This window comes from Oncorhynchus nerka, linkage group LG16 (assembly GCF_034236695.1).
Source record: "Oncorhynchus nerka isolate Pitt River linkage group LG16, Oner_Uvic_2.0, whole genome shotgun sequence".
Classification (NCBI taxonomy): domain Eukaryota; kingdom Metazoa; phylum Chordata; class Actinopteri; order Salmoniformes; family Salmonidae; genus Oncorhynchus; species Oncorhynchus nerka.
This window is the reverse complement of record NC_088411.1, coordinates 7474142-7497809: the sequence shown is the minus strand read 5'-3', so window position 1 is coordinate 7497809 and position 23668 is coordinate 7474142. Positions and strand designations below refer to the sequence as shown.

Sequence of the window (23668 nt, the reverse complement as noted above, 5' to 3'; positions counted from 1 at the left end):
TTCTGAGGTAGCAAGCAAGTAGCCAAGGCTTTAATTTTTCTACCACTATGACAAGCGGTGGACAGACAGCTGGAGAAAGACGGACAGTCCGGGAGATCTGAGGGGAAAGTCATTTGATGGACATCAGTTGGATTTAACCCCCTCCCCCTTTCATCCCCCTGCCAGCCTCATCCCCACAAATCCTCTCCCTCACTCTCGCTCTCTATCCAGTTCCACTGGCTCTCTTCATGTAAGATTACCATCGGCTACTAGCACTAAAGCACCGGGAGTGAGGGGAAGCTGAGGCTGACCCAAAACAGGGAAAAAGACTGCAGAGGAAGCCCCTGGACTGAAGCATAAAAAACACGGTAAAAAAAAGCTGCAGAGGGTTGCTACCCTGCCTGGCCTGTTTCTCATTGACAGACACACACAGGATGTACAGCTCTGGTCTGAAGCTTGCCACACCGTGGATCAATACCCTCCTGCCTGCCTTTTTCTTATGCATTTTTTCTCAAGGGAAAGTGAAGCATCTTGGGATTTACTATCATTTCGTTTCCACCTAACTACAGCGAGGCAAGCCCCGCCGGACAGCACTTTCACCTGACCGTGTCCAACCTGTGTGCGTATGAGTGTGTCTGTGTTTGTTTGTGTGTGTAATTAGTTAGCTTGGTGCCAGAGGGAGTGTATATTTGCTTACATGTGCATCCGTGTGAGCTGCTTGGCTTGTAATTACTTGTATGTGTCTGTGGGTGCCGTCTTGTGTCCATGTGTGTGTGGGTATAAATGTAGGAATTTTGTGTGGATGAATTGGTATGATGCCCAGTTCCTTGCCCCATCCCCTCCCTCCTTCCTGCCCTTTTGTCATTGGGTCCCCGGTTTGACCCCTGACCTTTGACGGCCTCAGCAGGATGAGTGAGCATTCGGGAGCGAGCACTCTGGGGGCCATGACCCTGGAGGAGCCCGGGGGCGAACCGGCCTCCCCTCAGGCCCCGGGGCGTCTCCGCTGTGGGCCCTGTTCGGTGTGGCACCGGCAGCAGACCTGGATGTGCGCAGTGCCCTTAGTGATGGGCTTCGTGGGCCTGGGCCTCAGTCTCATGCTGCTCAAATGGATTGTAGTGGGTTCCGTTCAAGACTATGTGCCCACGGACCTAGTGGATGCCAAGGGCATAGGGCAGGACCCCATCTTTCTCTCTGAACCCAGCGCTCCACCCAAGCGACCAGACACTATGACCACGACTACGAAGAACACCGCTACCGCGTTTGTCTCCACCACCTCTCCAGCGGCCGACGGCACGGTCCCAGCCCCGAGAACTCAATTTGGGTTGCCTTCCAACCACTCGGTCCCGCACCTCCACAACTGGGTTGGCAGTGGCACCCGCGTGACTGGCGCCACCACCCGCATCACACGACTCCCCCCGCCTGGGGGTAAAGAAGTGACCCCACACAGCACCACGGTACTTCGGGTCGGCGGCACAGCCAATGGTCGTAAGGATAAGGACCCCCCGAACTCGCGATCCGGTCCAACCTCCAAAGCTACTAGCACAACTTCGACTGCCAACACCACAAGCAAGGCACTACCACCAACTTTTCCACCATCTCCCCCAGCCAAGCCCACCGGGCACTGGAAACCTGGAAGATCTGCGAAAGGGCCCACCACACGCCCTCACCACCGCTACAGAACACGTAAGTCTGCTTTTTTTGTTTGTGTGCAAATAAAATGGTGTTCACAACAGCTCTAGCGTTTGTTCTATCTGGCTGATGGCATCGGAGAGCTGGTTCCCAATCAAATCAAATGAAATAGAGTGTTCACAACAGCTCTAGCGTTTGTTCTATCTGGCTGATGGCATCGGAGAGCTGGTGCCCAATCAAATCAAATGAAATAGAGTGTTCACAACAGCTCTAGCGTTTGTTTTATCTGGCTGATGGCATCGGAGAGCTGGTGCCCAATCAAATCAAATGACATTTTATTTTCCAAATGCAATAGGCGTAGACCTTACCGTGAAATGCTTACTTACAAGTCCTTAATCAACAATGCAGTTGAAGAAATAGAGTTTACAAAATATTTACAAAATAAACTAAAGTTTAAAAAGAGTAACACAATAAAATAACAATGACGAGGCTATATACAGGGGGTACCGGTATTGAATCAATGTGCAGGGGTACAAGTTAGTCAAGGTAATTTGTAGGTAGGGGTAAAGTGACTATGCATAGATAATAAGCAGTGATTAGCTGTGTATAAACAAAGGGGGGGGTCAATGTAAATTGTCCGGGTGGCCATTTGATTATTCAGCAGTCTTATATGGCTTGGGGGTAGAAGCTATTAAGGAGCCCTTTGGACTTGGTGCTCCGGTACCCCTTACCTTGCGGTATCAGAGAGAACAGTCTATGACTTGGGTGACCGGAGTCTTTGACAATTTTTTGGGCCTTCCTCTGACACCACCTAGTATATAGGTCCTGGATAGCCGGAAGCTTGGCCCCAGTGATGTACTGGGTCGTACGCACTACCCTCTGTAGCGGTCAGATGCCGAGCAGTTGCCATACCAGGCGGTGATACAACCGGTCAGGCTGCTCTTGATAGTGCAGCTGTAGAACTTTTTGAGGATCTGGGGACCCATGCCAAATCTTTTCAGCCTCCTGAGGGAGAATAGGTTTTGTTGTGCCCTCGTCACGACTGTCTTGCTGTGTTTGGACCATGATAGTTTGTTGGTTATGTGGACACCAAGGAACTTGAAACTCTCGAACTGCTCCACTACAGCCCCGTCGATGTGAATGGGGGTGTGTTTGGCCCTCCTTTTCCTGTAGTCCACGATCAGCTCCTTTGTCTTGCTCATGTTGAGGTAAAGGTTGTTGTTCTGGCACCACACTGCCAGGTCTCTGACCTCTTCCCTATAGGCTGTATCATCGTTGTCGGTGATCAAGCCTACCACTGTTGTGTCATTAGCAAACTTAATGATGGTGTTGGAGTCGTGTTTGGCCACGCAGTCGTGGGCAAAAAGGAGTAAAAGAGGGGAATAAGCAAGTAACTCTGAGGGGCCCCTTGTTGAGGATCAGCGTGGCAGATGTGTTGTTGCCTACCCTTACCACCTGGGGGTGGCCTGTCAGATAGTCCAGGATCCAGTTGCAGAGGGAGGTGTTTAGTCCCAGGGTCCTTAGTTTGGTGATGAGCTTTGTGGGCACTATGGTGTTGAATGCTGAGCTATAGTCAAGGAACACCATTCTCACATAGGTGTTCCTTTTGTCCAGGTGGGAAAGGGCGGTGTGGAGTGCGATTGAGATTGAGTCAACTGTGGATCTGTTGGGATGGTATACGAATTGGAGGGGGTCTACAGTTTCCGGGAGGGTGGTGTTGATGTGAGCCATGACCAGCCTTTCAAAGCACTTCATTGCTAATGACGTGAGTGCTATGGGGCAGTAGTAATTTAGGCAGGTTACCTTCGCTTTCTTGGGCACAGGGACTATGGTGGTCTGCTTGAATCATGTTGGTATTACAGACTCGGTTAGGGAGAGGTTGAAAATCTCAGTCTGAGTACACGTCCTGGTATTCCGTTTGGCCCCGTGGCCTTGTGAATGTTGACCTATTTAAAGGTGTGATCACACAGTAGTCCCGAAACAGCTGCTGCTCTCATGCATGCTTCTGTGTTGCTTGCCTAGAAGCGAGCATAAAAGGCATTTAGCTCGTCTGGAAGTTTTGCATCATTGGGCAGCTCGTGGCTGTGTTTCCCTTTATAGCACGTAATAGTTTGCAAGCCATGCCGCGTCCGACGACCATCAGAGTCAGTGTTGTAGGATTAAAAGTGTCAGTTTTAGCCTTTAGCTCGCTACGGTTGTTGCCTGTAATCCATGGCTTCTGGTTGGGATATGTATGTACGGTCACTGTGGGGACGACGTCGTCAATGCACTTATTGATGAAGCCGGTGACTGAGGTGGTATACTCGTCAATGCCATTGTATGAATCCTGGAACATATTCCAGTCTGTGCTAGCAAAACAGTCCTCTAGCGTAGCATCCGCGTCATCTGACCACTTCCATATTGAGCGAGTCACTGGTACTTCCTGCTTTAGTTTTTGCTTGTAAACAGGAATCAGGAGGATATCATTCAGATTTTCCAAATGGAGGGCGAGAGAGCTTTGTATGCGTCTCTGTGTGTGGAGTAAAGGTGGTCTTCCTCTGGTTGCACATGTGACATGCTGGTAGAAATGAGGTAAAACAGATTTAAGTTTGCCTGCATTAATGTCCCCGGCCACTAGGAGTGCCGCTTCTGCATGAGCATTTTATTTTTTGCTTATGGCCTTATACAGCTCGTTGAGTGTGGTCTTAGTGCAAGCATAGGTTTGTGGTGGTAAATAGGCCGCTACGAAAAATATAGATGAAAACTCTATTGGTAAATAGTTTGGTCTACAGCTTATCATGAGGTACTCTACTTCTTTAATATTAGACATCGCGCACCAGCTGTTATTACCAAATAGACACACACCCGCACCCCCCGTCTTACCAGACATAGCTGTTCTGTCCTGCCGATGCAATGAAAACCCAGCCATCTGTATATTATATGTATCGTCGTTCAGCCACGACTCGGTGAAACATAAGATATTAAAGTTTTTAATGTCCCGTTGGTAGGATAGTCTCGAATGGAGATCATGCAGTTTATTCTCCAGTGATTGCACATTGGCCAATAGAACGGATGGTAAAAGCGGGTTACCCACTCGCCTACGAATTCTCACAAGTCACCCCGATCTCCGCCCCCTGTATTTCCGTCTTTTCTTCACGCAAATGACAGAGATTTGGGCCTGGTCTCGGAGAAGCAGAATATCCTTTGTGTCGGACTCATTAAAGAAAGACTCTTTGTCCAGCTCGAGGTGAGTCATTTCTGTTCTGATTGGCAGAAGCTCTTTTCGGTCATAAGAGACAATAGCAGTAACATTATGTACAAAATAAGTTAGAAACAATGCGAACAAACACACAAAATAGCACCTGTTGATTAGGAGCCTGTAAAACAGCAGCCATCCCCTCCGGCACCATTATAATTGGTCGGACCATACATTAATGTATGTAAGGCTACCTTGTATAAACCATAGTCTAAATATGTATAAAGATGAGCTCCTCAAACGGCATGAAATGAGGCACTCATGTAACATAATGGCATTCACACTGTGGCTGAATAGTAATCTGAGAGCACTTGATTTCCTTCCCCTCACCTTTATCTTTGACTTGTACATTAACCATCTACTGCAGTGGGCTAAATCAGGGTCACAGAGTGTTTCTTGGTAGTCTTAATCAAAGCTACTTTGAAACGAAAGCATACACCTCACATAAATGGTTATGGTCTTAAAAAAAGAGTACACCTTTATATTCATCACAGAAGACTGAAATATGAAAAATATTAATAACATTTCACCCATGAGGCAACCAGAGAATGATTTGGTCATTTGACTGCAGGAAAGTGCTACTGCTTTAAGAATCTCTTCTCCTGCAGGCTCCACGCACTTGATATTAGTGTCATTAAAAAAATTGTTGCTTACTATACTTCTGTGAATTGGCTCTTTGACTATGGGCCTGTTTCACAGCTGAACGTGGGGGACGCAAAAGCTTTTTAGACATGTGCCATCACCATGGGCAACATATCCATGTTTTGTAAAACAAATATGGAGTAAGGGTGCTTTTCGTATTCAGATGATTGATTTGAATAAAGCTTTCAGAACATTCACACATAGCCTACTGGTCAATCAGCTCACAGTCGTCTGGACACTTTCCTATGTGCAGTGCAGGCCAGTCCTATTTCCGTCTCCTTTTCATATCGAAAAAATGCAACTGATAGCCTATTGACACAGACTTTAAATAGACTATTGGTGCCAGTCACTATATCCTAATACTCCTTCAATTGATAGAAAGATTTAGTGTGCTGCTGAAAACAGCTGTGCATAATATCTAAAAATTAGCTTATCCTAAAGCCAATCAAGGTGTGTGTGGAGGATAGGCCTATTCAAGGAAATATCATAGGCCTAGTTTAATTGTATTGATAACTAGATTCTATAAAGCAAACTGAAAGAAAATGGATTATTGCAAGGTTGAAGTAACTTTTCTTTACATGTGCACGTTTTTATTTATTAATGTTTTTGTAGGCTTATGGATTACATTTTTCAATTTATTCGCCCAACCCTGTTTTATTTGTTCCGTCTTAAAGGATGTCAACTAATGCAGCACGTTTGTATTTATTTACATACAATATTCTGCCCATATGAACACATTCATTTTAGGGCATAAGTGAGCCCATTTATACAGTGCGTTTAGAAAGTATTCAGACCACTTGACTTTTTCCATATTTTGTTACGTTACGTCCTTATTCTAAAAGAGATTACATAATTTCCCCCCTCATCAATCTACACACAATACCCCATAATGACAAAGCAAAAACAGGTTTTTAGAAATGTTAGCAAATGTACATATAAAAAAATAAAATAAATACCTTATTTACATAAGTATTCAGACCTTTTGCTATGAGACTCGAAAATGAGCTCAGGTATATCCTGTTTCCATTGATCATCCTTGAGATGTTTCTACAACTTGATTGGAGTCCACCTGTCATAAATTTAATTGATTAGACATGATTTGGAAAGGCACACACCTGTCTATATAATGTCCCACAGTTGATAGGGCATTTCAGAGTAAAAAGCAAGCCATGAGGTCGAAGGAATTGTCCGTAGAGCTCTTAGACAGAGTTGTGAAAATACTTATTTTCCACCATCATTTGCAAATAAATTCATAAAAAATCCTACAATGTGATTTCCTGGATTTATTTTCTCATTTTGTCTGTCATAATTGAAGTGTACCTATGATGAAAATTACAGGCCTCTCATCTTTTTAAGTGGGAGAACTTGCACAATTGGTGGCTGACTAAATACTTTTTTGCCCCACTGTATATATATATATATATATATAACCTGTTGCTGCGGCGCTTCAGTTAGGGTGTGTATGAGTAAGTGTGTGTGCTTGCATGTATCTATTTACACTATGTTTGTCTTTGCTTTAATGTTCTTGGTTACTTTCCCTTTTATTGCATTTTCATAAAGAATTTGATATCCAGGACATAAATATCATATTGGTTTATAAATTTGATTCAAGTGCATACTACTGTATTTTTTCAAATAATTTATAGTTAGTAGCAGTACACAAGGTGCAATGGAAGTTTATCACTAATTAATAAACATTTTGTCATGAAAAAGAGGGTTTGAGTTTATTTATGCAGCATACCTTATCGAAACCATTAATGTTCTCTGTCAATGTTAATAAATTATTTGAATGTCACAAGCCTCTCTGAATTACAGCTTTGCATTGAAACATAGAATGTGATCAAAACAGAGACGTTTTCAGTTAGGTGACTCAACACTTCTCCATTTTGACGTGAACACCAACCCTATGCTAATCGTTCTGCCCCAGAAATTACATACTTTTTTCCGTTGAAAATACAGAATTTCAACAAGTTTTTCTCACTGGAATGTTTTCAAATGGATTCCCATGTTTAACACTTTTTGTCCAGTCCCCATTAAAGATATTGGTTCTCAATGGTAAGACACCGTGACAAAGTGAAATGAAGCTCAGACTGGCTTTAGTTAAATATAAAACTCCATGATTGTGTGTTTATAGCGGGAGATGCTGTACATGGCTGATGATGTCTGTTATTCAAGACATGGGGAATGAGGGGGCTGTCTCCATATATACAGATTCTAAGACATGGATGGAGACTCCACAGAGAATAATGTGTAAGCCTCCTCGTCGAGGCTCATTCCCATGGGGCTTTGGGTTAAATTTGGAGGAGAAAGTCATAATGCCGTTATTTTCCGGTTGAAAAACTCTGTTTCAGGTTGAGGAGACGTTACATAACCAGATTAAAACTAAGTAAAGACGTATTTTTCTGGTCGTTAAATATTATTATTTATATTATTATTACACGTTAATATTATTACACGTTATTTCTATGTTATGACCTGGCTCAAAGACTGTGCTGAATCAAGTGTTTTGTAAGAACAATGAAGTTACATAAGATATATTTGTAATTATCATGTGCCTACCCAGGAGCAAGCAACTTAATGTAAAGTGAAACCCAGAAGGATGATTTACTATGTAGTTACAATGTAACAACCTTTGCAGACAAAAGGCTAACCATTAGGAGACAGGAGAATATTAGGTATAACCCTTTTAGTTACATTGTACTTACAAACTTTATCCACCAACTCTGTAATTAAAATGTTGTTACAACGAATATACATGTATTTAAAATGTACTTACCCAGGAGCAAGCAACTTAATGTAAAATGAAGTGACATTTTAATGACTTTGTAGTTACAATGGAACAACATTTGCAGACAATAGGCTGACCAGGAGGAGTAAGGAGACAGGAGAACATTTTTCAGTTGGACTTTTATTTAATAGATTGGACAAAAAATCATATTCAAACCATTCAAATTAAATTCCCCATTTTAGACTCAAAGCAATAACTAGTTAGTGAAACGTGCTAAAACAGGGTGGTAAAGCTAGCTAGCATTTCCCAATTGTTCACTAATCTAGCTAGCAAGCTAAGCACTGGCACAATGTCAACATGTTTTCCAACTCGGTCAATAACATTACAAAATCATCATAAAACATTTTTTTGTTTTGTTTACAATGTTATTTCACTATTTTGAGACTAACAATACATTTTTGCACATTATAAACCTTTTATAAATATGACAAATTAATAGACAGAAATAGCATGTGACTTCCATTTTGGTGCAGAGAAGCATGTGGGAGGTGAAGATTCCATAAAAACACAGCACTTCGATAGAGCAACAACAGGAAGTGACTTTTTCATAGCAGGTTTGGAGAAATTACCAGCAGGTTATTATAATTAACGCAGCAGGTTAGGATAATTAGGGTAATGTTATTAAATGAGTTAGCGAAAATCCTCTCCTAACCTACTCTGAAAAGTCACTTCCGGTCACAGCTGTATCAATGTGAGTGTTTTTTAGGTAGTCCAGTTAGAGGTGGGCGGTCTGTGGCGTTACTTCCTGGTGAAATCATAAAAAAATTAAATTAAACATTTAGTTAACCTATTTGTTCTCTATTTAGCTACTGACTTTGTATGTTTGCACATTCAAAAGAAAAAAATAAGAAGTCAGAAAAATGCTGATGCTGATGCTACTCAAAGATAAGAAACATACATTTTTCTAAACTAATCTAATCTTTAAGTGGTTGGATTTATAGCAACCGTTAGCAAGAGAGTTCCAGCTTACATGGTGTAGGTAGTCCCCATGTACTGTATTTTTGACCCTACTATGACAGGTATTTTATATGTAAATTATGGGTGAAGTGAAGGTGCTGGATATATTCCTGCAACTTGTATTCCAATAGATATTGCGTATCACATTGCAAACCACCATAACATGACACATTAAGAAATATTCAAATAAAGCTTTGTATTTGTATTTGCCAAGGCAGCAGCTACTCTTCCTGGGGTCCAGCAAAATTAAGGCAGTTTATACCATATACCAAACATTACAATACATTCACAGACTGTGTGCCCTCAGGCCCCTACTCCACCACTACCCCATATATATACAGTACAAAATCCATGTGTACGTGTGTGTATGCTATCGTGTGTGTGTGTGTCTGTGCCTATGTTTGTGTTGCTTCAGTCCCCGCTGTTCCATAAAGTGTTTTTTTTATCTGTTTTTTAAATCAAATTTTACTTCTTGCATGAGTTATTTGATGTGGAATAGAGTTCCATGTAGTCATGGCTCTATTTAGTATTGTGCGCCTTCCACAGTGTTCTGGACTTGAGGACTGTGAAGAGACCTCTGGTGGCATCTCTTGTGGGGTATGCATGGGCGTCCGAGCTGTGCGCCAGTAGTTCAAATGGACAGCTCGGTGCATTCAACATGTTAATACCTCTCATAAATACAAGCAGTGATCAAGTCAATCTCTCCTCTACATTGAGCCAGGAGAGATTGACATGCATATCATTAATATTAGCCCTCTGTGTACATCCAAGGGCCAGATGTGCTGCCCTGTTCTGAACCAATTGCAATTTTCATAAGTCCTTTGTGGCACCTGACCACACGTCTAAACAGTAGTTCAGGTGTAACAAAACTAGGACCTGTAGGACCTGCCTTGTTGACAGTGCTGTCAAGAAGGTAGAGCAGCGCCTTATCATGGACATACAATGGTTCGGCTACTGCGGGTACTGCGGCACAACTTGCATGGTGCCGCAGAATTCTATGGCAAGTTATTTAAGTGCCAACCACTGGTACCATTTGTGCTAGTTTGACCACCAGAGTGTATCTTTGGGAAGCAGTTGATATCCTTCAATAGTGGCTGTACTAGAGAATTGAAAACTTTTTTTGTAAGAAAATAGTGTATGGGACTGATTACAGGCTACAGTAATGGGACGCAGGTGACCGGGGTTCAATTCCCCTACGGGAAGTGCTGTCCTTGTAAATAAGAATTTTTCATTAACTCATTGACTTTTGCTTCCCTCCAAGCCTGAGTGCACACACTTTCTAGTAGTCTTAAATCGAAGATGTGGCAAATAGGAGTGGCAATATTCTCCGCTACGATCCTCAGTAATTTTCCAACCAAGTTGTCAGACCCTAGTGGCTTGTCATTGTTGCTTTACACAGTAAAACTCGAAGGAAGTAAACAGAAATAGAAATGTACTCTGCTGGAGTTGAATCAAAACACAGAAAAGTGAAAAATGGTCAGGGTGTTATAAAAATGACACTGAAAATAAATGACAATTGGAGTTAAATTTAAACAACTCTCAGAGAGTTGGATATTTACTCCATTTTGTGTCGTTTCATATATCACCATGACCAGAGTAGTTAACACAAAATGGGGAGGGACCATATAAACCCTCAAAAATTTGTCAGGCTCAGATTTGCCTCCCAGCCTCGAGGCCCCTCTTGTTTTTCCTCAAACAAGTTGTGTTTGCTCGTGAGGGTCAGTCATGAGCTGGCTAGATGCTGTGCAGATTCTCAAAGCAACATACGCTACCGTTCAAAAGTTTGGGTTACTTAGAAATGTCTTTGTTTTTTAAAGAAAACACATTTTGTCCTTTGAAATAACATTGCATTGTTCAGAAATACAGTGTTGACATTGTTAATGACTATTGTAGCTGAAAACGGGAGATTTTTTATGGAATATCTACATAGGAGTACACATGCCCATTATCAGCAACCATCAAATCAAATCAAATGTATTTATATAGCCCTTCGTACATCAGCTGATATCTCAAAGTGCTGTACAGAAACCCAGCCTAAAACCCCAAACAGCAAACAATGCAGGTGTAAAAGCACGGTGGCTAGGAAAAACTCCCTAGAAAGGCCAAAACCTAGGAAGAAACCTAGAGAGGAACCAGGCTATGTGGGGTGGCCAGTCCTCTTCTGGCTGTGCCGGGTAGAGATTATAACAGAACATGACCAAGATGTTCAAATGTTCATAAATGACCAGCATGGTCGAATAATAATAAGGCAGAACAGTTGAAACTGGAGCAGCAGCACAGTCAGGTGGACTGGGGACAGCAAGGAGTCATCATGTCAGGTAGTCCTGGGGCACGGTCCTAGGGCTCAGGTCCTCCGAGAGAGAGAAAGAAAGAGAGAATTAGAGAGAGCATATGTGGGGTGGCCAGTCCTCTTCTGGCTGTGCCGGGTGGAGATTATAACAGAACGTGGCCAAGATGTTCAAATGTTCATAAATGACCAGCATGGTTGAATAATAGTAAGGCAGAACAGTTGAAACTGGAGCAGCAGCATGGCCAGGTGGACTGGGGACAGCAAGGAGTCATCATGTCAGGTAGTCCTGGGGCATGGTCCTAGGGCTCAGGTCCTCCGAGAGAGAGAAAGAAAGAGAGAAGGAGAGAATTAGAGAACGCACACTTAGATTCACACAGGACACCGAATAGGACAGGAGAAGTACTCCAGATATAACAAACTGACCCTAGCGATGGTCACAGGAGTGATGTCTCAGCCTCCAGTATTTATGCTGCATTAGTTTATGTGTCGGGGGGACACATAAACTAATGCAGCATAAATACTGGAGGCTGAGACATCACTCCTGTGACCATCACTCCTGTGTTCCAATGGCACATTGAGTTAGCTAATCAAGTTCCTCATTTTAAAAGGCCAATTTATCGTTAGAAAACCCTTTTGCAACAGCTGAAAAATGTTGTGCTGATTAATGTGGATAACCTTTATTTAACGAGACCAGTCAGTTAACACATTTTTATTTACAATGACTGCCTACCGGGGAACAGTGGATTAATTGCATTTTTCAGAACATATTTTTACCTTGTCAGCTTGGGGATTCAATCCAGCAACCTCTCGGTTACTGGCCCAATGCTCTAACCACCAGGCCACCTGCTGCCCCATTAAATAAGAAATAAAACTGGCCTTCTTTAGACTAGTTGTGTGTCTGGAGCATCAGTATTTGTGAGTTCGATTACAGGCTCAAAATGGGCAGAAACAAAGAAATGTATTCTGAAACTCGTCAGTCTATTCTTGTTCTGAAAAAGGACAGACGTCCTCTGTCCAGTGTCTGTTCTTTTGCCCATCTTTTTTTTATTTTATTGGCCAGTCTGAGATATGGCTTTTTCTTTGCCTAGAAGGCCAGCATCTCGCAGTCGCCTCTTCACTGTTGACGTTGAGGACTTGTGAGGAGTCTGCTTCTCAAACTAGACACGAATATACTTGGCCTCTTGCTCAGTTGTGCACTGGGACCTCCAACTCCTCTTTCAATTCTGATTAGACAGTTTGCACTGTTCTGTGAAGGGAGTAGTACACAGCGTTGTACGAGGTCGGCAGTTTCTCGCATGGAATAGCCTTCATTTCTCAGAACAAGAATAGACTGACGAGTTTCAGAAGTTTAGTTTCTGGACATTTTGAGCCTGTAATCAAACCCACAAATGCTGATGCGCCAGATACTCAACTAATCTAAAGGCGGCCTGTTTAATTGCTTCAGTTTTTAGCTGTGCTAACATAATTGCAAAAGGGATTTACTAATGTTCAAGTTGCCTTTTAAAAATGATAAACTTAGAGCTAACACAACGTGCCATTGGAACACAGTAGTGATGGTTGCTGATAATGGGCCTCTGTACACCTATGTAGATATTCCATTAAAAATCAGCTGTTTCCAGCTACAATAGTCATTTACAACATTAACAATGTATACACTGTATTTCTGATCAATTTGATGTTATTTTAATGGACAAAAAACAGGCTTTTCTTTCAAAAACAAGGACATTTAAGTGACCCCAAACTTTTGAACAGTAGTGTATATCTTACCTAGTAATTCTAAACAATGATAGCATTACCTTATACTGTGTAAGAAGATGAGGGAAGTTGTGCGACATAACTCAGGCAAACTAGGAGATGTCCTGGCGACAATCAAGGTGTTGGGCCCTGTGATCTTTATTTCTCTCAGAGCAGGAGGGGGAGTTATGAGAGAGGGGGGGAAATACTGAGAGAGTGAGATATATAACAAAGGGAGATTGTTACGAATCCATTTGGCCCGACAGTCTGGGGGGGTATTGAGACCCGTAACATAACTCACACAAATAGCAGTGAAAACAAAAACCACAGACAACTAAATTACCGTCAAACACTCATGGTTTATTTGGTAAACACACAGTAAAGGGAGGCAGGAAAAGGGGCTGAGCTGGACCCAAGAAAATAAATAATAGGTATCCAAAAAACACCCCTAAACTAGACTACTTGCTTTAAGAACAGCTAACTAACCAACCAAAAATACAGTGGATGGTCCACCCAGTTCTAACGAGTGTTCTTAGACAAAGTATTTCTACGGGTAATGTATGCCCATGAGCGACTTGTCTTGGTACCCCCTTTTCCCACCATCAAAAAAACAATCAAACGCCTTAACAAAAACAATACTCACAGGATAACAGACAAAGTGACATCTAGTTGCTAAACCAAACAAGAGATCTACAGAGAGATCGAGAGATCAAACTCCTGAGAAAACAACTGACAGGGTTTTTAAACCAAGGGGAAGGGGATGTGATTGGGTAATGGAAACAAGAGGAGGTGTGTCTTCTGATTGATGACTGATTGGTGACTGATTGGAGAATGATGATTGCCACCTGTGAGGGGAGAAGGAGAGAAAAGAAATACACACACACAGTATACCTGTATCCGTAACAGAGCTACTGAGAGAGAGAAAATAGAGATGATTAAAAGGAGGGACATAGAGAGAAGTATAAAAGGGGAGAAAAAAAGAATGGGAGGAGGAGACCAAGAAACTATGTCGCAAGCGAGGTTAAGTCCCAAATGGCACCCTATTCCCTATTTAGTGTACTACTTTAGATCAGGGCCAGTAGGGCTCTGGTACAAAGTAGTGCATTATGTAGGTAATAGAGTTACATTTGGAATGCAGAGGGCAGCGAGGGACAGTAGATGCCTCATTAGTATTCGCTGTACAATCCTCAAGCAACCATTTTAAACTTCCTCATACCATTGTACGTTGGTCCTGTTTGTCCTCAATCTACAGTGGTTCTTCGTTTAAAAGGTAAGAGCTTAGTCCCGCAACCATTAGTGGTAGATCCTTGTATCCTGGAAGGATATTGACCTCATCCCATCAGTAGAGGATGGTTATTGGTTATTCTGGTTATTCTGGTTATTTTTTAAAAGTGCCTTCCTCACCATCTGAAATAAGCATGCCCCATTCAAAAAATGTAGAACCAGGAACATATATAGCCCTTGGTTCTCTCCAGACCTGACTGCCCTTGACCAGCACAAAAAAACATCTTGTGGCATTCTGCATTAGCATCGAACAGCCCCCGTGATATGCAATTTTTCAGGGAAGTTAGGAACAAATATACACAGGCAGTTAGGAAGGCTAAGGCTAGCTTTAACAAGCAGAAATGTGCATCCTGTAGCACAAACTCAAAGTTCTGGGACACTGGAAAGTCCATGGAAAATAAGAGCACCTCCTCCCAGCTGCCCACTGCACTGAGGCTGGGAAACACTGTTACCACCAATAAATCCACTATAATTGAGTATTTCTACGTATTTCTATGCTGGCCATGATTTCCACCTGGCTACCCCTACCCCGGTCAACAGCCATGCGCTCCCCACAGCAACCTCCCCCACTTCTCCTTCCCCCAAATCCAGACAGCTGATGTTCTGAAAGAGCTGCAAATCTGGACCCCTACAAATCAGCCGGGCTAGACAATCTTGACCCTCTCTTTCTAAAATGGTCTGCCGAAATTGTTGCAACCACTATTACTAGCCTGTTAAACCTCTCTTTCGTATCGTCTGAGATTCCCATAGATTGGAAAGCTGCCGCAGTCATTCCCCTCTTCAAAGGGGAGACAATCTAGACCCAAACTGCTACAGACCTATATCTATCCTACCCTGCCTTTCTAAGGTCTTCGAAAGCCATGCCAACAAACAGATTACAGACCACTTCAAATCCCACCATACCTTCTCCGCTATGAAATCTGGTTTCAGAGCTGGTCATGGATGCACCTCAACCACGCTCATGGTCCTAAATGATATCATAACCGCCATTGATAAGAGACATTACCGTGCAGCCGAATTCATCAACCTGGCTAAGGCTTTCGACTCTGTTAATCACAACATTCTTATTGGCAGACTCAACAGCCTTCAAATGATTGCCTCGCCTGGTTCACCAACTACTTCTCTGATAGAGTTCAGAATGTAAAATCGGAGGGCCTGTTGTCCGGACCTCTGACATTCACTATGGGGATGCCACAGGGTTCAATTCTTGGGCCGACTCTCTTCTCTGTATACATCAATGATGACGCTTTGCTGCTGGTGATTCTCTGATCCACCTCTACGCAGACGACACCATTCTGTATACATCTGGCCCTTCTTTGGACACTGTGTTAACTAACCTCCAGATGAGCTTCAATGCCATACGACTCTCCTTCCGTGGCCTCCAACTGCCCTTAAATGCCAGTAAAACTAAATGCATGCTCTTCAACTGATGGCCGCCCGTCCAGCAACACTACTCTGGACGGTTCTGACTTAGAATATGTGGACAACTACAAATACCTAGGTGTCTGGTTAGACTGTAAACTCTCCTTCCAGACTCACATTAAACATATCCAATCCAAAATTAAATCTAGAATTGACTTCCTATTTCGCAACAAAGCCTCCTTCACTCATGCTGCCAAACATACCCTCGTAAAACTGACCGTCCTACGATCCTCGACTTTGGCGATGTCATTTACAAAATAGCCTCCAACAATCTACTCAACAAATTGGATGCAATCTATCACAGTGCCATCCGTTTTGTCACCAAAGCCCCATATACTACCCACCACTGCGACCTGTACGCTCTCGTTGGCTGGCCCTCGCTTCATACTTGTCGCCAAACCCACTGGCTCCAGGTCATCTACAAGTCTCTGCTAGGTAAAGCCCTGCCTTATCTCAGCTCACTGGTCACCATAGCAGCACCCACCCGCAGCACCCACCCATAGCACGCGCTCCAGCAGGTATATCTCACTGGTCACCCCCAAAGCCAATTCTTCCTTTGGCTGCCTCTCCTTCCAGTTCTCGGCTGCCAATGACTGGAACGAACTGCAAAAATCACTAAAGACTCTTACCTCCCTCACTAACTTTAAGCACCAGCTGTCAGAGCGGCTCACAGATCACTGCACCTGTACATAGCTCATCTGTGAATAGCCCATCCAATCTACCTCATCCCCATACTGTATTTATTTATATATCTTACTCCTTTGCACCCCAGTATCTCTACTTGCACATTCATCTTCTGCACATTCTACCATTCCAGTGTTTAATTGCTATATTGTAATTACTTCGCCACCATGGCCTATTTATTGCCTTACCTCTTATCCTATTTCATTTGCACTATGCTGTGTATAGATTTTTCTACTGTATTATTGATTGTATGTTTGTTTATTCCATGTGTAACTCTGTGTTGTTGTATGTGTCAAACTGCTTTGCTTTATCTTGGCCAGGTCGCAGTTGTAAATTAAAACTTGTTCTCAACTAGCCTACCTGGTTAAATAAAGGTGAAGTAAAATAAAATAGTAAAAGATGGTGACATTCTGTCATTGAACCGCAAGGGGGAGATGCTAATCTATCGGTAGTCTAAACTGGCACATATTGACTATCTATTTGTAAAATTGACAGCTGTGCTATATAGATTGCAAAATAGTTGGGAAGAGATTTTCGATGGACCGATTCCATGGCACATGGTATATGAATTGACACGCAATTTTCTGCTCCTCCTGAAATCCCTAATATTAAAGACAGTCAAATACATTCTCTCCGTTGCCCACATGCGCTTTAAACATTTAAATAATGAAGCATATTGAAGATAGAAGTCACCTCTTAACAGATCGGCTCTCGGAACTCATTATCGAACAACGATTAATTATTGTTATTAACCTTGCATTATAATTATATAAAAGTCCTAGAAATAAATCCTATTTATAATGAATAATCAGATGCGTGATGCAAGCTTTATTTACTATAGTCATCACCTATTTGCTTATGGTTTAAAGCCTCTTAGTGATCCCTTCTCACGCCAATCCCTTTAGTGGGATTTGACAACATCCAGTGAAATTCCAGAGCACCAAATTCAAACTACAGGAATATCAATATTCAACATTCACGAAAATATGAGTGTAATGCATCAAAATAAAGCTTAACTTCTTGCTAATTCAGCCGCTGTGTCAGATTTCAAAAAGGCTTTACGGCCAAAGCAGACCATGCGATTATCTGAGGACAGCGCCCCGTATACAAACACATGAAAATACTTTTTCAACCAGGCAGGTGCCACACAAAAGTCAGAAATAACAATATAATAAATGCCTTACCTTTGAAGATCTTCTTCTTTTTGCAATCCCAAATGTCTCAGTGACACAATGAATGGTCGTTTTGTTCGATAAATTCCTTCTTTATATCCCCAAAATGTCCATTTATTTGGCGCGTTTGATTCAGAAATACACCGGTTCCAACTCGCCCAACATGCCTACAAAGTATCTAATAAGTTACCTGTAAACTTGGTCAAACAACGTTCCTAATCCAACCTCAGGTATCCTAAAATATAAATAATCAATCAAATTTAAGACAGGATAATCTGTTTCCAATACCGAAGAAAAATAACACAGAGCGTGTTCCAGTTCACGCGCACCAAAATAGTAGAGACCTTCAGAGTGACACATGGAATGAATAGCCCTACTTCTTAATTTCTCAAAAGAAAAACATCGACCAATTTCTAAAGACTGTTGACATCTAGTGGAAGCCATAAGAACTGCAACTAGGTTCCTCATAAATAGGGTTTCCCATAGAAACCTATTGGGAAATCCAATGACCTCAATTTTTTTCCCCCTGAATGGTTTGGCCTGCCGAATTAGTTCTGTTATACTCACAGACATTAATCTACCAATTATATGCATATCCTAGCTTCTGGGCCTGAGTAACAGGTAGTTTACTTTGGGCACACTTTTCATCTGGACGTGAAAATAATGCTCCCTAGCCCAAAGAGGATTTAAATTATTTGAGCAAAAAATATTATATTTTATTTGAAATGGCATGCCAGACAAAATTAAAAGGGCCTATTTATATAATTAATTCGCAGAAATTGGAAAATCAAAATTACTTTATCAATTGGAACCTTTACCAAGTGGAAGGAAGAGAAAGTAAGGAACTTGTCTGTCAGCCCTGCATTAAAGACCAAAATTGGTTAAAGATAACTGTGATGAATAAAAAAGATATACCAGTTTCGTTTAAGGACCAATAAATTGACAGCTGTGCTATCTAAACTCAGCAAAAAAAGAAACGTCCTCTCACTGTCAACTTCGTTTATTTTCCTGTCTTATGTGTAAATATTTGAACAATCAGCTGTCCGTCCTGTCTCCCTGTTGCACTGTCTTAGGCGTCTCACAGTATGGACATTGCAATGTATTGCCCTGGCCACATCTGCAGTCCTCATGCGTCCTTGCAGCATGCCTAAAGCACGTTCACGCAGACGAGCAGGGACTCTGGGCACCTTTCTTGTGGTGTTTTTCAGAGTCAGTAGAACGGCCTCTTTAGTGTCCTAAGTTTTCATAATTGTGCCCTTAATTCAAATCAAATCAAAGTTTATTTGTCACGTGCGCCGAATACAACAGGTGTAAACCTTACAGTGAAATGCTTACTTACAGGCTCTAACCAATGGTGCCAAATAAGAGGTATGTGTGTGTGTGTGTAGGTAAGTAGAGAAATAAAACAACAGTAGAAAGACATTTGAAAAAAAGAGGGGTTGGCGGGTGGTGGGACACACTGCTGATAGCCCGGTTAGCCAATGTGCGTTAGCCAATGTGCGGGCGCACTGGTTGGTCGGGCCAATTGAGGTAGTATGTACATGAGTGTATAGTTAAAGTGACTATGCATATAAGATTAACAGAGAGTAGCAGCAGCATAAAAGAGGGGTTGGGGAGGCACACAATGCTAATAATCCGGGTAATCATTGCTTACCTGTTCAGGATTCTTATGGCTTGGGGGTAAAAACTGTTGAGAAGCCTTTTTGTCCTAGACTTGGCACTCCAGTACCGCTTGCCATGTGGTAGTAGAGACTGTCTATGACTGGGGTGGCTGGGGTCTTTGACAATTTTCAAATCAAATCAAATTTTATTTGTCACATACACATGGTTAGCAGATGTTAATGCGAGTGTAGCGAAATGCTTGTGCTTCTAGTTCCGACAATGCAGTGATAACCAACAAGTAATCTAACTAACAATTCCAAAACTACTCTCTTATACACAGTGTAAGGGGATAAAGAATATGTACATAAGGATAGATGAATGAGTGATGGTACAGAGCAGCATACAGTAGATGGTATCGAGTACAGTATATCCATATGAGATGAGTATGTAGACAAAGTAAACAAAGTGGCATAGTTAAAGTGGCTAGTGATACATGTATTATATAAGGATGCAGTCGATGATGTAGAGTACAGTATATACGTATGCATATGAGATGAATAATGTAGGGTAAGTAACATTATATAAGGTAGCATTGTTTAAAGTGGCTAGTGATATATTTACATAATTTCCCATCAATTCCCATTATTAAAGTGGCTGGAGTTGGGTCAGTGTCAATGACAGTGTGTTGGCAACAGCCACTCAATGTTAGTGGTGGCTGTTTAACAGTCTGATGGCCTTGAGATAGAAGCTGTTTTTCAGTCTCTCGGTCCCAGCTTTGATGCACCTGTACTGACCTCGCCTTCTGGATGATAGCGGGGTGAACAGGCAGTGGTTCGGGTGGTTGATGTCCTTGATGATCTTTATGGCCTTCCTGTAATATCGGGTGGTGTAGGTGTCCTGGAGGGCAGGTAGTTTGCCCCCGGTGATGCGTTGTGCAGACCTCACTACCCTCTGGAGAGCCTTACGGTTGAGGGCGGAGCAGTTGCCGTACCAGGCGGTGATACAGCCCGCCAGGATGCTCTCGATTGTGCATCTGTAGAAGTTTGTGAGTGCTTTTGGTGACAAGCCGAATTTCTTCAGCCTCCTGAGGTTGAAGAGGCGCTGCTGCGCCTTCTTCACGACGCTGTCAGTGTGAGTGGACCAATTCAGTTTGTCTGTGATGTGTATGCCGAGGAACGTAACCTCATAGTCCGCCCAAACCCGTATGCGGTAGCGTAACTACAGCCTCAAGCTCATTAGCATAACGCAACGTTAGCGATTTCTAAAAATCGCAAATGAAATGAAATAAATATGCCTGTTCTCAAGCTTATCCTTTTCTTAACAATCCTGTCGTCTCAGATTTTCAAAATATGCTTTAGAACCAGAGAAAATCACTAATTTGTGTAAGAGTGGTGATAGCTAGCTTAGCATTAGCGTTAGCATTTAGCACGCAACATATTCACAAAAACCAGCCAAGGAATCAAATAAAATAATTTACCTTTGAAGAACTTCAGATGTTTCAATGAGGAGACTCTCAGTTACATAGCAGATGTCCAGTTTTTCCTGAAAGATTCTTGTGTAGGACACATCGTTCCCTTTTGTTACTATGCATTTGGCTACCGAAACTAACCGAAAATTCAGTCACCTACATGTCGAACTTTTTCCGAATTAACTCCATAATATCGACTGAAACATGGAAAACGTTGTTTGAATCAATCCTGAAGGTGGTTTGTCATATTTCTCTCCATTGAAAGCACCGTCCTTGTAGCCTGGTTTGTTCTGAGATTTGAATGGAAAAATACCGGGACCTGACTTTTGCGCACCAATTGCCACGCAGACACCAAGCGGGACACCTGGTAAATGTAGTCTCTTATGGTCAATCTTCCAATGATATGCCTACAAATACGTCACAATGCTGCAGAGACCTTGGGGAAACAAGATAAAGTGTCCGTTCATTCCTGTCGCATTCACAGCCATATAAGGCGATCATGGAAAACGTAGCCTCAGAAATCCTGTGCATTTCCTGGTCGGTCATACATCTTGGTTTTGCCCGAAGCATTTGTTCTAAGGGACTCACAGTGAAAATCTTTGCATTTCTGGAAACGTAAGACTGTCTTCTTTCCAAAACTATCAATTCCAAGCATATTCGAGCATCTTTTCGTGACAAAATATTGCGCTTAAAACGGGCACGTCTTTTTATCCAAAAATGAAATACTGCCCCTAGAGTCTTAAGAGGTTAAAACTTGCTACCCTCTCCACTACTGTTCCATCGATGTAGATAGGGGGGTGTTCCCTCTGCTGTTTCCTGAAGTCCACAATCATCTCCTTAGTTTTGTTGACGTTGAGTGTGAGGTTATTTTCCTGACACCACACTCCGAGGGCCCTCACCTCCTCCCTGTAGGCCGTCTCGTCGTTGTTGGTAATCAAGCCTACCACTGTTGTGTCGTCCGCAAACTTGATGATTGAGTTGGAGGCGTGCGTGGCCACGCAGTCGTGGGTGAACAGGGAGTACAGGAGAGGGCTCAGAACGCACCCTTGTGGGGCCCCCGTGTTGAGGATCAGCGGGGAGGAGATGTTGTTGCCTACCCTCACCACCTGGGGGCGGCCCGTCAGGAAGTCCAGTACCCAGTTGCACAGGGCGGGTCGAGACCCAGGGTCTCGAGCTTGATGACGAGCTTGGAGGGTACTATGGTGTTGAATGCCGAGCTGTAGTCGATGAACAGCATTCTCACATAGGTATTCCTCTTGTCCAGGTGGGTTAGGGCAGTGTGCAGTGTGGTTGAGATTGCATCGTCTGTGGACCTATTTGGGCGGTAAGCAAATTGGAGTGGGTCTAGGGTGTCAGGTAGGGTGGAGGTGATATGGTCCTTGACTAGTCTCTCAAAGCACTTCATGATGACGGAAGTGAGTGCTACGGGGCGGTAGTCGTTTAGCTCAGTTACCTTAGCTTTCTTGGGAACAGGAATAATGGTGGCCCTCTTGAAGCATGTGGGAACAGCAGACTGGTATAGGGATTGATTGAATATGTCCGTAAACACACCGGCCAGCTGGTCTGCGCATGCTCTGAGGGCGCGGCTGGGGATGCCGTCTGGGCCTGCAGCCTTGCGAGGGTTAACACGTTTAAATGTCTTACTCACCTCGGCTGCAGTGAAGGAGAGACCGCATGTTTTCGTTGCAGGCCGTGTCAGTGGCACTGTATTGTCCTCAAAGCGGGCAAAAAAGTTATTTAGTCTGCCTGGGAGCAAGACATCCTGGTCCGTGACTGGGCTGGGTTTCTTCTTGTAGTCCGTGATTGACTGTAGACCCTGCCACATGCCTCTTGTGTCTGAGCCGTTGAATTGAGATTCTACTTTGTCTCTGTACTGACGCTTAGCTTGTTTAATTAGCCTTGCGGAGGGAATAGCTGCACTGTTTGTATTCGGTCATGTTGCCAGACACCTTGCCCTGATTAAAAGCAGTGGTTCGCGCTTTCAGTTTCACACGAATGCTGCCATCAATCCACGGTTTCTGGTTAGGGAATGTTTTTATCGTTGCTATGGGAACGACATCTTCAACGCACGTTCTAATGAACTCGCACACCGAATCAGCGTATTCGTCAATATTTTTATCTGACGCAATACGAAACATGTCCCAGTCCACGTCATGGAAGCAGTCTTGGAGTGTGGAGTCAGCTTGGTCTGACCAGCGTTGGACAGACCTCAGTGTGGGAGCCTCTTGTTTCAGTTTCTGCCTGTAGGCAGGGATCAACAAAATGGAGTCGTGGTCAGCTTTTCCGAAAGGGGGGCGGGGCAGGGCCTTATATGCGTCGCGGAAGTTAGAGTAACAGTGATCCAAGGCTTTACCACCCCTGGTTGCGCAATCGATATGCTGATAAAATTTAGGGAGTGTTGTTTTCAGATTAGCTTTGTTAAAATCCCCAGCTACAATGAATGCAGCCTCCGGATAAATGGTTTCCAGTTTGCAAAGAGTTAAATAAAGTTCGTTCAGAGCCATCGATGTGTCTGCTTGGGGGGGATATATACGGCTGTGATTATAATCGAAGAGAATTCTCTTGGAAGATAATGCGGTCTACATTTGATTGTGAGGAATTCTAAATCAGGTGAACAGAAGGATTTGAGTTCCTGTATGTTTCCTTCATCACACCATGTCTCGTTAGTCATGAGGCATACGCCCCCGCCACTCTTCTTACCAGAAAGATGTTTGTTTCTGTCGGCGCGATGCGTGGAGAAACCCGTTGGCTGCACCGCATCGGATAGCGTCTTCCCAGTAAG

General features: G+C 43.0%; 1 protein-coding gene across 1 annotated transcript in view; it reads left to right on the top strand.

Moving 5' to 3' along the window:
* The window catches only part of LOC115143957 (pro-neuregulin-3, membrane-bound isoform-like), a 109686-nt gene continuing 86018 nt past the window's right edge, over window positions 1–23668 (top strand). Inside the window, exon 1 of the mRNA XM_065002293.1 lies at window positions 1–1662. Within this exon, the coding sequence (XP_064858365.1) occupies window positions 888–1662 (775 nt within the window). The 5' untranslated portion in view covers window positions 1–887. The remainder of the gene's footprint in view (window positions 1663–23668) is intronic.